This window comes from Cryptotermes secundus, unplaced genomic scaffold (assembly GCF_002891405.2).
Source record: "Cryptotermes secundus unplaced genomic scaffold, Csec_1.0 scaffold280, whole genome shotgun sequence".
NCBI classification, from domain to species: Eukaryota; Metazoa; Arthropoda; class Insecta; order Blattodea; family Kalotermitidae; genus Cryptotermes; species Cryptotermes secundus.
This window is the reverse complement of record NW_019720566.1, coordinates 1,752,357-1,766,844: the sequence shown is the minus strand read 5'-3', so window position 1 is coordinate 1,766,844 and position 14,488 is coordinate 1,752,357. Positions and strand designations below refer to the sequence as shown.

The 14,488-nt window shown below is 40.4% G+C and overlaps 1 protein-coding gene across 5 annotated transcripts in view; it reads right to left on the bottom strand.

Moving 5' to 3' along the window:
* LOC111868781 (probable GPI-anchored adhesin-like protein PGA55) overlaps window positions 1–14,488 on the bottom strand; it is a 122,325-nt gene that overhangs the window by 79,935 nt on the left and 27,902 nt on the right. For all 5 annotated transcript variants that reach the window (XM_023859767.2, XM_023859775.2, XM_023859750.2 and 2 more), the window contains exons 5-7: window positions 8,894–9,043; window positions 2,984–3,232; window positions 2,444–2,539 (exon numbers count right to left, since the gene is read on the bottom strand). In XM_023859767.2, coding sequence (XP_023715535.1) covers window positions 2,444–2,539; window positions 2,984–3,232; window positions 8,894–9,043 — 495 coding nt within the window. The remainder of the gene's footprint in view (window positions 1–2,443; window positions 2,540–2,983; window positions 3,233–8,893; window positions 9,044–14,488) is intronic.

Below are 14,488 nucleotides of genomic sequence, written 5' to 3'. Positions count from 1 at the left end.
ATTGTATAACAACCTTCACATAGTTTCACAATGAAGTATCAAGGATATTCATATTTTAAAACTCTGATTAACAGATTATTTATCTAGGAATACACCAGTATTTTAAAATTGCTTCACGTGTCTCTAAACAGCCTACAGTTTGTGCCACTTGTACATTTAATCACTAGTTCACCAGCAGTTGGATCATATCTTGTAGCGCTTTACCAGTGAATACGTATGTAAGTCTAATCATGTATCCGTCCCTACAAACAAGATTGCAATGTGTCTTGAAGAGGACAGTCTTCTGAGATGTGACGCCATGTAGATATTGTGTTAACCGACATTTCAGAGGACATATCGCCTCCATCTTCAGGGTAGAATAAAAATGAAGAAAATCAGCGTGAGCAGGTGCTAACAGACTAATGTCGAGTCGAGTAAACCCAGCTGTATAAGAGCAGGAAGTGAAGGGAGAGGGGCTACATGGGAAGTCAATAGAGAGGAGAGGGGAAGGGTCTGCGGAGGTGGGCCAGCAGGTAGCAGGCCAGAGCAGATATAGAGTATTGTGTCGGGGTGAGAAAGGCCCATCTCCCTTCTCTTCCTGCTCTTATACAGCTGGGTTTACTCGACTCGACATTAGTCTGTTAGCACCTGCTCACGCTGTTTCCTCACTCGCTGATTTTCTTCTTCTTTCTTCTACCCTGAAGACGGAGGTGATACGTTCCTCCGAAATGTTGGTTAACACAACATCTACACGGCGTCACATCCCAGAATACTGCTTTCTCCATAGTCACCGCCGTGAAAACATCAAATCCTGCAAGATGTCCTGTTTACCTACTAGGACTATGATAACATTCAGGCTCAACCTGTGCCTAGATGAGAGGAATAGAAACAGTGATATAGTTCTCTAAGTCTGGATTATGTCTTAGAGGTTTACAGACTGGTGTTTAGCTCTTAGAATTATTTAAAAATCACATAGGCTTAGGCCGTTCATGAGTGTAGCATCCTGGATTCAACATTGTGAAAATAAATATTGGAGGTAAGTTTTCTGTTATGTGGAAACAGTTACTGATGCACTGACTCAAAACGTATTGGAAGTTGAGTCAAACAACAAAAAGCAAACCACTGTGCAATGAAAACCGTTCTACGGGCAAAAAATATACCAAAACTCATGCAGTATAATGTATTACAAACAAAAACTGAGCAAAATAGTATTTACAAAACCACCGAAACTCAAGTAAAAATAATTTGTGTGAACTATTAAAAATAACAAAAACCAAAGTAAAGTCATATAAGGGGTCGCGCCATAGCTCAAGCGGTTAGTCGCTTGCTTCCCACCGCAGCGGCCCGTGTTCAATCCCGGGTCTGGTCAAGTGGGATTTGTAGTGGACAAAGTGGCGCTGGGGAAGGTTTTTTTTCACAATCACCTCCACCTATCATCTGGGGCTGGTACAATAGGCCAGAAGTGGCCACAGTACAAGGGACTTAGACCCACCCCACTAGCTGTAAAAAAACTACTCAAAACGGTACCAGAGGCAGCAGAAACATTATTTAAAGAAAACAGAGGGATGAGCTTTAATTAAACTCTCGTCTCTCAATAGACAATACTGAAGGAGACATTCGTAATCAAAATTGAAACCTGCAAGAAACTAACCCCGTCTACGCATCCATCACCGAAAGGTGAATGCCAGCCAGTATATTATCACAGCTGAGAGGACTTCTATATGGAAGTTTGTTTTGGATTACAATCTCATTCAAATCAGATTGTCAGAAAGAACTGGCAACATTTATGTAAAAGTAAGTCGGAGGTTTTGCTTTGGCCTTAAGATTACTGTCTCCTGGGATGTTTCCTTGTGCAATTTGCTAGAAACGAATCTATGTTTAGGAGGATTGTTGCTGCCTTGACCTTCATTGTAAAGGGTGGAGGCAGCCTGTTCCTCTGGAACGTTGGTAACTATATACCAAATCACACTGCATCACATCCCAGAATACTGCAGTCTTAATACCAACCGGAGTGAGGCTCATAACATCTCGTACATTTTTTGCGTTGTTTGAAACTCTCGAAATTCTTTCGTGCGAATTATATAAGTTCTTTCTAATAAGGCATGTGTTCTTTCTGATCGCTAATAGGTGATGCAAGAGGATCACTTTCAGTAGTTCAGTAATTCACGGGTTACGATCGAAGAGCATGAACATTTGCCCATGATTTTTTGTATTGCCCTGTGATGATAGAGATCTTCCTACGGCTGACGGAGTCCTGCTCCTTGTCTCAGTATGGACTCAGGAAATCCGTAGTAGGGGAGACCAAGGCTGTATTCGGGCTGTTAGCGCCGAAAGTCCTACGAGCAGGGGCTGCGGTTAATGCCCAGGGATTTCATGTTGACTGTTCGTTTCAGATGGATTCTGTACCGTTTTGAGTTATCATTCTTTATTAATTGCATCTGGATCTCAGGAGGGAAGTTCCTACCTGTTTACTGGCGTTGATGCTCTCCTCCAAGGTCGAAGTAGAAGTCTGCTTATCGTAAAACCTTTTAGTGACTTTTTCCTCCTCCGTGCCCTCGGTCTAACGAGATAAAGAACACCGTGTATCACTTCGTGCTGAGAAATAGCTTATCTATGCCGTATTCTACGTAAACAATTGGGTTTCCTGGGGGCTGTGATTTCAATCAGTTACCAACCTGAAGGCAAATTTGATATCGTTTGCAGTTTGCATTTTGGTGGTCTTTTCGGGCTCAACATTGTAAAGAGAGGCTATCGTAACAGAAATAAGCTTAATTGTTATTATTGAAAGTCACAAATTATGGAGAGAAGTTTAATTTTACTGACATCAGAGCAAATGACGTCCATATTTATAACAGGAGTCAAGTTTGTAGCACGCAAAGCATTGAAATGAATGCAGTGGTGGACCGTGTCATTGTATCATTGTTCATATTCTTAAATGATGACTTATTCTGCCAGTTGTGGGCAGCCGTCATCTGATCAATGAAGTAAAACGAAACCAACTTGCCTCTTCCGTGACCTTATTTGTGACAACACTGCTGTCGGAGATGACTTCGGAGACCACGGCATCCTCGATCTCTGAAATGATTTCTTTCAGTGTGTTCTTGATACTCTCCTGCTGAATTTCCGTGGTTCTGGAACCGTTTACAACGGTTTCCTCCTGTTGCTTGGCCGCTGTTGCTTCTTGAACGGGCTCTGATGTTTCTCTGGGCTCCAAGTTGCCTGTTACGGTTTCCTGTTGCGCAGACGCAGAGTGCTGCAATATGTAGCACATTCGAAGGAAACAATAATTTGTCGTCGCAAGCAAGTGGTTATGGTGTGCATTCAGATATAATTTTATCACTTTTCTCAGAAACTGTAAAAGTTTGTGATATAAAACGGAAGGGTAATTGGATTGGTCATATCTTACGCGGTAACTGCCTTCTAAAAGAAGTTATTGGAGGAAAGATAGAGGGTCGGATAGAAGTGACCAGAAGACGAAGAAGACGTAAGAAGATGCTGGATTACCTTGGGGACAGAAGAGAATATTTTCATTCATTTGAAGGAGACAGCCCTAGATCGCTTTAAGTGGAGGAACTGTTTTGGGAGAGACTGTGGACCTGTCGTCAGATTACAGATGAATGAATGAATGAATAAAATCTATTGAACCGAATGCTTATATCCTAAGTGGAATTAATATAGAATGGTTGCGGATGGAGGAATTAATTGCAGATATTTAACTACCTCCCTCGTTGGTGTCTCCACCTTATCGTGGTGAGGGGTTTGAGTATGCCAAGGACCCTGAGAGCTATACCAGCGGTAGCGTAGCTACTGGCAGGGCCTCCCTTGCTGGACAGGTCAAAGGGTAGGCATCAGACGAAGAGAGACACCAAAAACTGATGCCGGAAGCAGCGTCATCAGTAGCGACTTGAAGCACAGAGCAAATGATGCTCGAGATGGTTCAAGTTCGTATAGCAGCAGGCGTGACCAGAGTGGTTTGAACGGCTGCTGTACTGCGATGTGGAAAGCAAATGGAAAAACTACCACATTATCACTTTTCCTGGATAGTCTCTTTCCAAAAACAGAGATACCATATATGCGAGATGTTTCCTCTGGAGGCAAAACAATCCGGAGGTAAACTACTCCCCCAATCGGATCTCCGGGGGGGAGTGTTTCTAGAGGAAATGTCATGCAGGCGTTACAACAAGAAAAAGTGCGAAGATCAGAAGAAACAGCATGGATACAAGATTGGAACATGGAATGTCAGGACCTTGAATCAAGCAGGAAAATTGGAGAATTTGAAAACGGAAATGCAGAAGAATGAAGTGTCTGTGCTAGGTGTCAGCGAAGTGCGGTGGAAAGGACAAGGTGAAATAAGAAGCGGTGATTATACAGTGTATTATTCCGGAGGTGAACGGGCTGAAAGAGGTGTGGCAATAGTGGTGCATAAAAGTGTAGTGAGGAGTGTTGTTAAGAAGATTGCTTGTAATGACAGAATTATTGCTCTGAAGTTAAAGGCGGAACCGGTAGATATACTGATTATACAAGTGTACATGCCAACATCAGAGTATGAAGATGATGAAGTGGAAAAAGTGTATGACACAATTGAAGAAATTCTTCAGGAAGATGGAAGAGGAGACACAAACAGCATCATATTGGGAGACTGGAACAGCATTGTTGGAGATGAACCATATCAGAATATTGTTGGATCACATGGACTAGGAAGACGGAATCACAGAGGTCAAATGCTTATTGACTTTTGTGAACGAAATGGATTGATTGTTACCAACACTTGGTTCAAGAAGCCAAAGAGAAGAATTTACACATGGAAGGCACCTGGGGATTGGAAGAGGCATCAGCTGGACTACATCCTTGTGAAACATCGATTCAGAAACAGTGTGAAGGATGTGAAGACGCTTCCTGGGGCAGACATTGACTCTGACCACAACTTGCTGGTTGCCAAGTTCCGAACCAGGTTGAAGAAAATTATAGGATTTCGAAAGCGCAGACCCAGATGGGATTTGGAGAAGTTATATGCTCAAAGACAAAGCGTGCAAGAGACTCTAGAAGAGAAACTCGGTGCAATTGAAGGTGAAAGCGGAAATGCTGAAGCGCAGTGGAACGATATAAAAGAATGCATGTTAGATACTATCAGTGATTTGGTAGGTAAAGTTGAGAAGATAGCAAGAAAACCATGGGTTACACAGGAGATGATGAGTAAAATGGAGGAGCGAAGGAAATGGAAGAATGTCAACAATGAAGAAGGCAGGAGGAAATACAGGAGACTGAGGAATGAATTGAAAAGAGCCACGGACAGGGCCAAAAAGGAATATCTTGAGAAGATATGTAATGAGATTATGGAATTTCAAAGAACAGGCCGTTATGATTTGATGTACATGAAGACAAAAGAACTAGGATGGAAAGAGAATCATGGGATTCAAAATGTTGGCATCGAAGACTCCCAGGGGAATAGAATAGTAGATCAGAGGCAAGTGCTGAAAATTTGGGAAAATTATATTTCAGAACTATATGATCGACCTAATCGGCCAGAAACCTTAGAAGTTGAACCGGAAGAAGAAGTAGATACAGACGAGAAAGGACCATATATTTTACAAAGTGAGGTGGAAAAAGCTATCAAGGAAATGAGGAAGGGAAAGGCTACAGGAGATGATGATGTACCTGGAGATGTGCTCAAGTTACTGGGAGAAGGTGGTTTGAAAACACTGACAAAACTAATGAACACCATATATGAAAGTGGAGAGTGGCCCAAGGACTTTACAGAAGTTACAATGATTGCCTTAAAGAAAAAGACAAAAGCTACAAAATGCAGCGACCATCGCACAATAAGTCTTATTGCACATACAGCAAAGATAATAGCAAAGATACTTAAAAGAAGAATTGAAAGGAAAATAGAGGATGTACTTGGAGAAGATCAGTTTGGATTTAGAAGAGGAAAAGGAACCAGGGATGCAATTGGGATGATGAGAATTATAGCGGAACGAACTTTGGAGATAGATGAAGAACTGTGTGTTTGCTTCATAGACTGGCAGAAGGCATTTGACCGGGTAAACTGGACCAAATTAATGCAGATCCTGAAAGAAACAGGTATCGATTGGCATGAAAGAAGATTGATTAGCAAATTGTACATGGATCAGAAAGTTAGAGTACGACTGGACAGGGGGGAGACAGGAAGTGTGCAGATTGGAAGAGGAGTTCGACAAGGATGCTGTTTATCACCAATTCTGTTCAACTTGTACAGCGAATGCCTTACCAAGGAAGCTCTGGATGGGCTCGGTGACTTCAAAGTAGGAGGGCAAATTATTCAAACTGTGAAATATGCAGATGACCTTGTGTTAATGGCTAAGGAAGAAACTGTGCTACAGGGCATGATTGATAGACTAATTGAAATTGGAAGGTGCTATGGCATGGAAATGAATGTGGAGAAAACAAAAGTAATGAAAATTTCGAGACAACCAACCCCAGTCACAATAAAGATAGACCAAAAACAAGTGGAGAATGTGAAATGTTTTAAATATTTGGGTAGCTTGTTAACAGATGATGGAAGGTGTACTTGTGAAATTAAATCCAGGATTGCCATGGCAAAAGCTGCATTTAGCAAGAAGAAGAATCTTTTTACCAGCAAATTGGACTTAAATTTGAGGAAGAAACTAGTGAAATGCTACATTTGGAGCATAGCTCTGTATGGGGCTGAAACATGGACACTTAGGGCAGTAGATCAGAAACATCTGGAAAGTTTCGAAATGTGGTGTTGGAGAAGAATGGAGAAGATCAGTTGGACCGATTATGTGAGAAATGAAGAAGTGTTAATTAGAGTCAGTGAGCAGAGGAATATCCTACATGAAATAAGAAAACGGAAGGCTAATTGGATTGGTCATGTTTTACGCAGAAACTGCCTTCTAAAAGAAGCTATCGAAGGAAAGATAGATGGGCGGATAGAAGTGACAAGAAGACGAGGAAGAAGACGTAAGAAGATGCTGGATGACCTTGGGGACAGAAGAGGATACTGTCATTTGAAGGAGAAAGCTCTAGATCGCATTAAGTGGAGGAATTGTTTTGAAAGAGACTGTGGACCTGTCATCTTGACAGATTACTGATGATGATGATGATTTAACTACGCATTTTCAACTACAGTGGTTATTTAATGTCTAATGATGCGAGAAAATACTCGCGTTCGATTAACTTGAAAATGCTGGCGTTGAACCGGACGTGACCTGTTTCACAGCACTATCCCGGCATTGGCTTGAAGGAGCTGACGAATGCGACCTAAGATTTTATCCAGGTAGTCTTTGTGCCAGCCAAGGATCGAAACAGAGACTTCCCGAATACAAGTCAGAAGCGTTATACTGCTTGAACCACCTTGCTCGGTAGCATTGTTTCCTACATAACTCCAAGTTACATGTCTGTTCTAGAAGTTCCCTCAAGGGTAGCAAATTGAAAAATACATTCGTGCCGTTGAATTATATAGTTCACATAGTTTTATTTTTCAGCCTGCATTCCTTATTTCTCAAAAGAAGGTTTATACAATCTCAATGCTGTCTGTGATCCTCCCACCAACTTTTGAATGGCTGAACCAATCTATATGAAACTTGGTATAAATACTATATATCATGGCACCTGAACTCATCTCAATGGCATGCTTGTTAAGTCTCTCCCTTCAGTTTATGTATCCCATTTTCGTTGCTGGGCAACGGCTTGGTAAATATTCCCCCATTGTTGCTAGGCAACGGCTCGTAAAAATGTTACCGCCGCAACAAATACGCACGCAAAAACAAACGAATTGTTGTATGCGTCGTTTTCTGTGCGATCCGTGTCGTGTGAAGGGAAGTAGGCGAGTCCTTCTTCCCAGGACTTTTTGCTCTTTAATGATTTGGCCATAGATGAGTGGATTGATGGGCGGATAAATAGATAGGCGAAATAACTTCTGACTGATCCACATAAAAATATGCGATTCAAACATTAATATTCAGGATGGACTTTCTTTACCTCAGAGAACCTTTGAGCATGTCTATTTTGTGGAAAATATAGCGAAATTCACTGATTTCTGCTAATCTGAAAGAGGTATCTGCCATGTTTCTGAGACATTTCTTTGCAACTGATATCATTTGAAATAATAAACCTGTTTTCATGTTTTGAATGAAATATTTATGCCAATTGTGCCCAAAATAATGGCCATAGTAACCGCGTCAGCCTCTGGACTTCGGTTATAAAACAGACAAAAACCAAGCATCTTTTTTTTTTCGTTCTAGGACGCCCAGCTTGTTTAAGAAAATGACATGAAGTGATGAAACTAACTAATCATTTAATCAGTGTTATAATATCAACCTTTGAAACATAAACTTTAATTGAACAATGTTTAGAAATTAAGTTCCTGTCTGATATTAACACAGTGCATCTCCGTTATAGACAGATTAGTTTATGCCGCTTATGTAAATAATTTCTGTTTAGTCTGAGAATTATAGGAACCCCAGAAACATACTCTCCGAGTGAAATGCAAATTTTTAATTTCAGAGCAGATGGTAAGGGTAAAGATAAAGTTGTCCCTGTGCTTAACTAATTAAGCACTACGCCATGAAGGCGTATGGGAAATTGGATTATAGATCCACATTTTCTTGACCTCGGAAATAGCTGTAGGTGAGTGGTCAGCTTCACGCCCCGGCAGCTTTACCCCCTAGGATAGAGCCCCCCCGTGCCCATTGGATAGGAGGTTCGGTGGGCCTCAGAGCCGGTCTGGACGACGTTGAGAAGAGAAAATATTTGACTGTACCGGGACTCGAACTCCGACCCCTCGGTCGTCTAGCCCGCAGCCAGTCGTTATACCGACTACGCTATCCCGGTTCACTCAGAGCAGGTGGTACACAGGGTAACCACTGGCCTTTAAAAGGTTAACTGGTTTCTGCCTTCCTTGCTCTTCCCTCACCTCCTCTAAAACCTTGCCGTCTTCCTCCCTCTTGAAGTATTCCTGGGAGGATTCTGCTTCGTAAACCTGCTGCTGAGGTGCCGGATCGCCAGATGGCAGCATTGATGAAGCTTCTGGCATATGGTTTCCGTTTGCGTCCAAGGCTTTGTCCTAATAGAACAAAAGTCTTATGAGCAACCTTATCACACAAATTATAATGATCAAATCAAGGAGGATGAGGTGGGCAGGGCATGTAGCATGAATGGGAGAGAAGAGGAATGCATATAGGATATTTATGGGGAAAACCAGAAGGACAGAGACCACTGGGAAGACCAAGGCATAGGTGGGTGGACTATTAAAATGGATCTTAGAGATATAGAATCGGATGTTATGGATTGGATTGATTTGGCTCAGGATATGGAACAATGGAGGGTTCTTGTGAACACGGTAATGAACCTTCGGATTCCATAAAATGCTGGGAAATTTCTTAGTAGCTGCAGAATTGACGGCCCCTCAAGAAGGGCTCAACTCCATGAATAAGTAAGTATCACACAAATGTCAGGTTAGCTTTCTTGTAGAGTATGCCATCTTGTAAATGGGGAAAACATGGTTTAGTCTGGTGAAAGAGGACGAATTTTCCGTGTATACGGTGCATATGGAGAACGTTTAAGTTTGTATGCGTCACCTGGAATCATTTAATTCTTGAATTCCGGGAGATTGAGATGAAACGGCAATATAAGACACTCGTATCTTCACTATGGGTAGTGGAAAACGTAATTATGAAATGTTACTTGAGAGATCAAGACTTGGATAGATCAATTTTAAAATGTTAAAAGGAATTGCTTGGTAAAAACGTGAACTGAAAGTGAATCACGATAGGTAAACTGGCTGTTTTTATTGACGGAGATGAAACTTGAGGCTTCATTGAACAAGTAATTTCTTCTTCGTGGTAATAATTATCGACTGTTTAAGAAAGACTATGTCATGGAATTTTTTGTTCCCTTAGGTTTAGTTTGTAAATATGTGTGCTGAAATATCCAATGAAATAATGTGTACGTTCGGCACGCTTTTGTAGACCCCACGAGAGACTAACAGAACTGAGCTTGCGCAGTGACTGCCAGCTGCTGTCTTGATGTAAGAAACTCGTAGGAGATACTATAAAATAATTAGAAACTGGACATTTATACATGTTTAGATATTAAGCCATTAGGAGGAACAGTGAAACCCTCACAACTGGATTGTTCAGACAGCGATTATCAAGCAAAAATTTCCTTATGGACGTATTTAAAACATTTTTACATGCGAAAAACATCTTGTGAAAATGTCATTAATTTACAATTTAAACAACGCGCGAGGAAATTATGATATTTTAATTTTCTGCAGCGTCCTGAATTGGAAAATGGTTACTTGAAAATTTTCAGCAGCTAACCGAAGAAGTTTTCTTTCGTCAGTCTGTTTTGGTACTAGTTTCTTGAGAAGTAAGGGTGAAGGCCGGGGCCGTGCAAAACAGATCCACAACAGTCTCGTAAACACGGTAAATATGTTTCAGGAAGATAAAGTAAAAGTAAAGCTATCCCTGTGACAGGCTGTGGAGGCCCATAGGGTTGTGAGACGTTAAGGGTCCCACATTATCTAGATAATCGGCTCACAGATGGCGGTAAGGTTCTCAGCCTTACGCGCCGGCCGCGCTTTACTTCTCAGGACATAAAATATGTTTAATTACAGTAAAAGAATAAAACTTAAAAGCAAAAAAAGTAAAGTAAAGCTATCCCTGTAACAGGCTGTGAAGGCTCATAGGGTCGTGAGATGTTGAGGGTCCCACATTATCTAGACAATCGGCTCAAAGATGGTGGTAAGAGTGTCAGCCTTATGCGCTGCCTGCGCTTTACTCCCCAGGACAATTATTTAATTAATTCCTGGTACTCATTTCTGTTAGAGGCTGAGTCGACCCCAGAGCCACACTGCGGCTGGAAGGATTAGGTTAAATGAAAAAAATCCAATGACCTCATCGGGACTTGAACCCGCGACCTTCCGGTATAGTAGCATAATGCCTCAACCAACTACGCTACCGCCTGCCCCTGTTTGAGGAAGATAGGAAAGAAATTTGTCAGAAGGCTAAGAAAATTTTCAAGAAAACACTTGCCAGTTAGGCATGAGATCAGCTAATGTTCGCAGTAGAATTTAGTGGTGGCCGAATTTGGAAATCTCTGGGATCAGTTATCTGTTTTGGATGAGAAAGAAATATATCCCAAGAATGGTGGAAAATAGGATAAAGAAAAGAATCTTTTGGGAGGCCGTAACAGCCGGAAGGAAAGATATTGAGTCTACATTGAGAGCAAAAGCAATATGATGCAAGGGGGCTAAATGACTGAGCCAAGTTGGAAGCTTATTGGAACACCTCTACATATTTTTGGAATTGAGGATCGATTTATCAAGTAACATAGGGCCCATAAGTTTTCTTGCCTTCTACCAATTTGCTTTCAAACTTAGATGGTAAATGCTACTGTAAGTATATGTAATATGGAATCTGCATTGCGGTTGTTTTCGAAGGCTAAGGGAGTGAAATGGGCTGACCATATCACGTTGCTACAAATTTCAGAAACACGCAGAGCGCTGTGCTTTTGTTCGCTGCTTGAGAACATATCGTTCATTTCTGTGGCATGTTGTGTGAAGGGCTGTATATAAATATGTTAATAGAATATTTTCACTCTTAATGATTTTATAATCACTTCTTAAGCGTTAATCATTTCAGTTTACCTTTGTAAGGTCCTTAAGGACAATTTCTGAACTAATGGGGTCCACCTGCTTTTGATTATAATTGTTTTGTATAAATTGAACAGTAATGTTATTGTGGAATAGAAGGAACTCGGGTTCAAAAGGCTAGAATAAGTAACTTAAGTAAATTTTAAATTCCTTCAGGAAGATACCCCCTCAATCCGACGATAAAGATAAGATACTACAGGTGAAAGAGCAAAATTATTTCCCTTACGCCTTTACGGATATAAACATTTCAACAGCTTAATGGCGGGAGCTTTCTTATAACAAAATCCCAATACATTAATATTGACTACAGCTTCTTTATTTCATCTCTGTTTGAAGAAGGCGCAGGCGTGAATTTTGCTGAGCAGAGGTTTTATTGTAACCGAAAATGTTTTATTGGTGTCAGACTAATTACTGATACTGGCGTTACGTTGGATTTCGTGTTCATGAGTATATGAATGGCTGATTATGGCTATGGGATTGGTTAAATTAGCTTCAAAATGTTTCGGAAAACATATTTTATGATTTTTTTTTATAATTTGTTGCGTTTGCAATAGAATGCACATTCTTTAGTTGCAGACAGGTATTTATTATCATTTAAACTATATCTTGTGTAAACATTCTTATTGAGAACAGAGTTAGACCTATGGAGTTCTTTTGTGGAACTGGGCGTCACATTGAAAGAGCGTTTTAAACTGTATTCCATAACATTTTGAAGCCTATAAAGGTTGAAAGCAAAAAGAAACAACATTATTTTAAAACATTATCTTTATTTGTCTTTTCTGAAGGGAATTAACATTTCGTATACATGCATTGGACATAACAGAATATCACAAAGTAACATAAAATTTTGAATTTGGAGTCAATACAGTTCAACAATCCATGTGATGTTGCAACTTGTTGAGAAGACATTGTGGAGGTGGGTCAGGCTAAGGTTTGGGGAGCGGACTTGTCCAGTTCTACGGTAACGACTCCATTTTGTAACTCTTTCCTCCACAAGAATCAGTAAAATTTGTAAAAATACTATCACATTACCAAATATTGTGTGAATGAAAACGTCTTTTGTAAAAAAAAGAACAACAATAACAATATAGGTTACAAAAATACAAATACAGTGTAGATCTGTATGTTTATTTAGTAAGAAAATTATTTTTTCATGTAAACACGAACACCATTTGCAAGACGGACGGACTATACTAATTAAAATTTCTCTTAGTTTGTGTTGTATATGGAAATGAAGGGACACTCTACTGTGCGTGTATATCATTTGAAACCGGTATCCCTCAAAGCCGGCTCGAATTTGCTCAGTCCATGCCTTACAGGTCCCGGATCTGGTCAAGTGGGATTTATGGTGGACAAAGTGGCGCTGGGGCAGATTTTCTCCGAGTACTTCGGTTTCCCCTGCCAGTCTTCATTCCGCCAATTGCTCCACAATCACCCTCACCTATCGTCTGCCAGAAGTGGCCGCAGTACAAGGGACTTAGTCCCATCCCACTAGCAATAAAAAAAATAATGCCTTTCAGGTCAAACGGTATTGACTGTTTTTGTTAATCTGTGGTGGAAAGAAAAAAGATTCTTTGAAATCTAGTTCAGAGACTACAAAATATCACAAATGTACGTGGCGAAAACGTCACGGCACTGTAAGTGGATAAGAGGAACTGACTTCACAGTCTTGTCGGACCGGCTTGAAGGGTTGAGGAATTGTATTCGACTTAAAACAACTTCGTGGACCCGCGTGGAGAGGTATACTTGTATAGAGAAGATTTGTCTTGATTTTTTATGACCAGTAAAGATTCTTACAAAAGTAAGCGATTATGTCTAGGTCTTGTATGAATATGAATGAGAATACAAAAGTATGACAAGGTAAATTCATTTTTTTAACCTCACTTGAGAAATGGAGGATATACAGAATATTGCACTGCTGTTTAAAGGAAAGCGCTTCACCTTAATTAACAATACACTAGTCATACTTTTATTACTTTTAAATTACCATTATCACATTAACAATGGGATACATTGAATGTTATGGATGTAGAGTATACAGAATCTGCAATTTCAGCAATTGCTTATAGTTTGAAATTAATTACAATTGCTTTTTAAACAATTAGCCTAATACGTTTTGGTAAACATTAAAGACTCAAGAGAAAAGAGGACGTTAGGACAGGGACTTGCTGTCGGGTGTCTGGCCCCCTATTTTGGGATGGACGGCTTAGCATACAGCGGGAATTCTAATTTCGGAATTTAATTAGGCTAGCAAAATCCTTTGCCTCCTGCGCGGAAGATTTGACAGTTTGACTTTCTTATGTTGCATATTGTTTTAATTTGTTTTATTAAGAGATCCAAGAATGCTGGGTTTGCTTAAATGATGTCAACCACATTGTCTACTTGTCGCGCTTGCCGTACGACTACCATGGTACTTATTCGAGTTGACCTCAACGAGTTAGTGTTTTACTTTACTTGCTATTTCATTATCGTTCGTAATGTTTTATTGACAGCGAAACATTTCTCGGTGGCACTGTAAAGAATTTCTGGATTCTCTGAGGGCATGTGACAACTGTTGGTTCACTGTACCAAAATTATGACGGACATTGGCGTAAAGAAAGTAGTTCCCTGGACAGTGTTTTTATAAACAAGTGGAAGTTAGGAAAAACTACCCAATGTTGTTGGACTTGAGTTCTCACCGCAGTGACTATGAAGAGTACTAGGGTATGACACCGTATAGTCTGCTAGAAGTTAGCTGACTTTTCAGAGAAACTTCCAAGGTAAAAGCAGAAGCCAGTCAGAAACAAGCAAAGTGTTTATTTCTGGGCTTACTTTTCGCCTCCCTGAAGATGGAGGCAATTCTTCCTTCCAAAA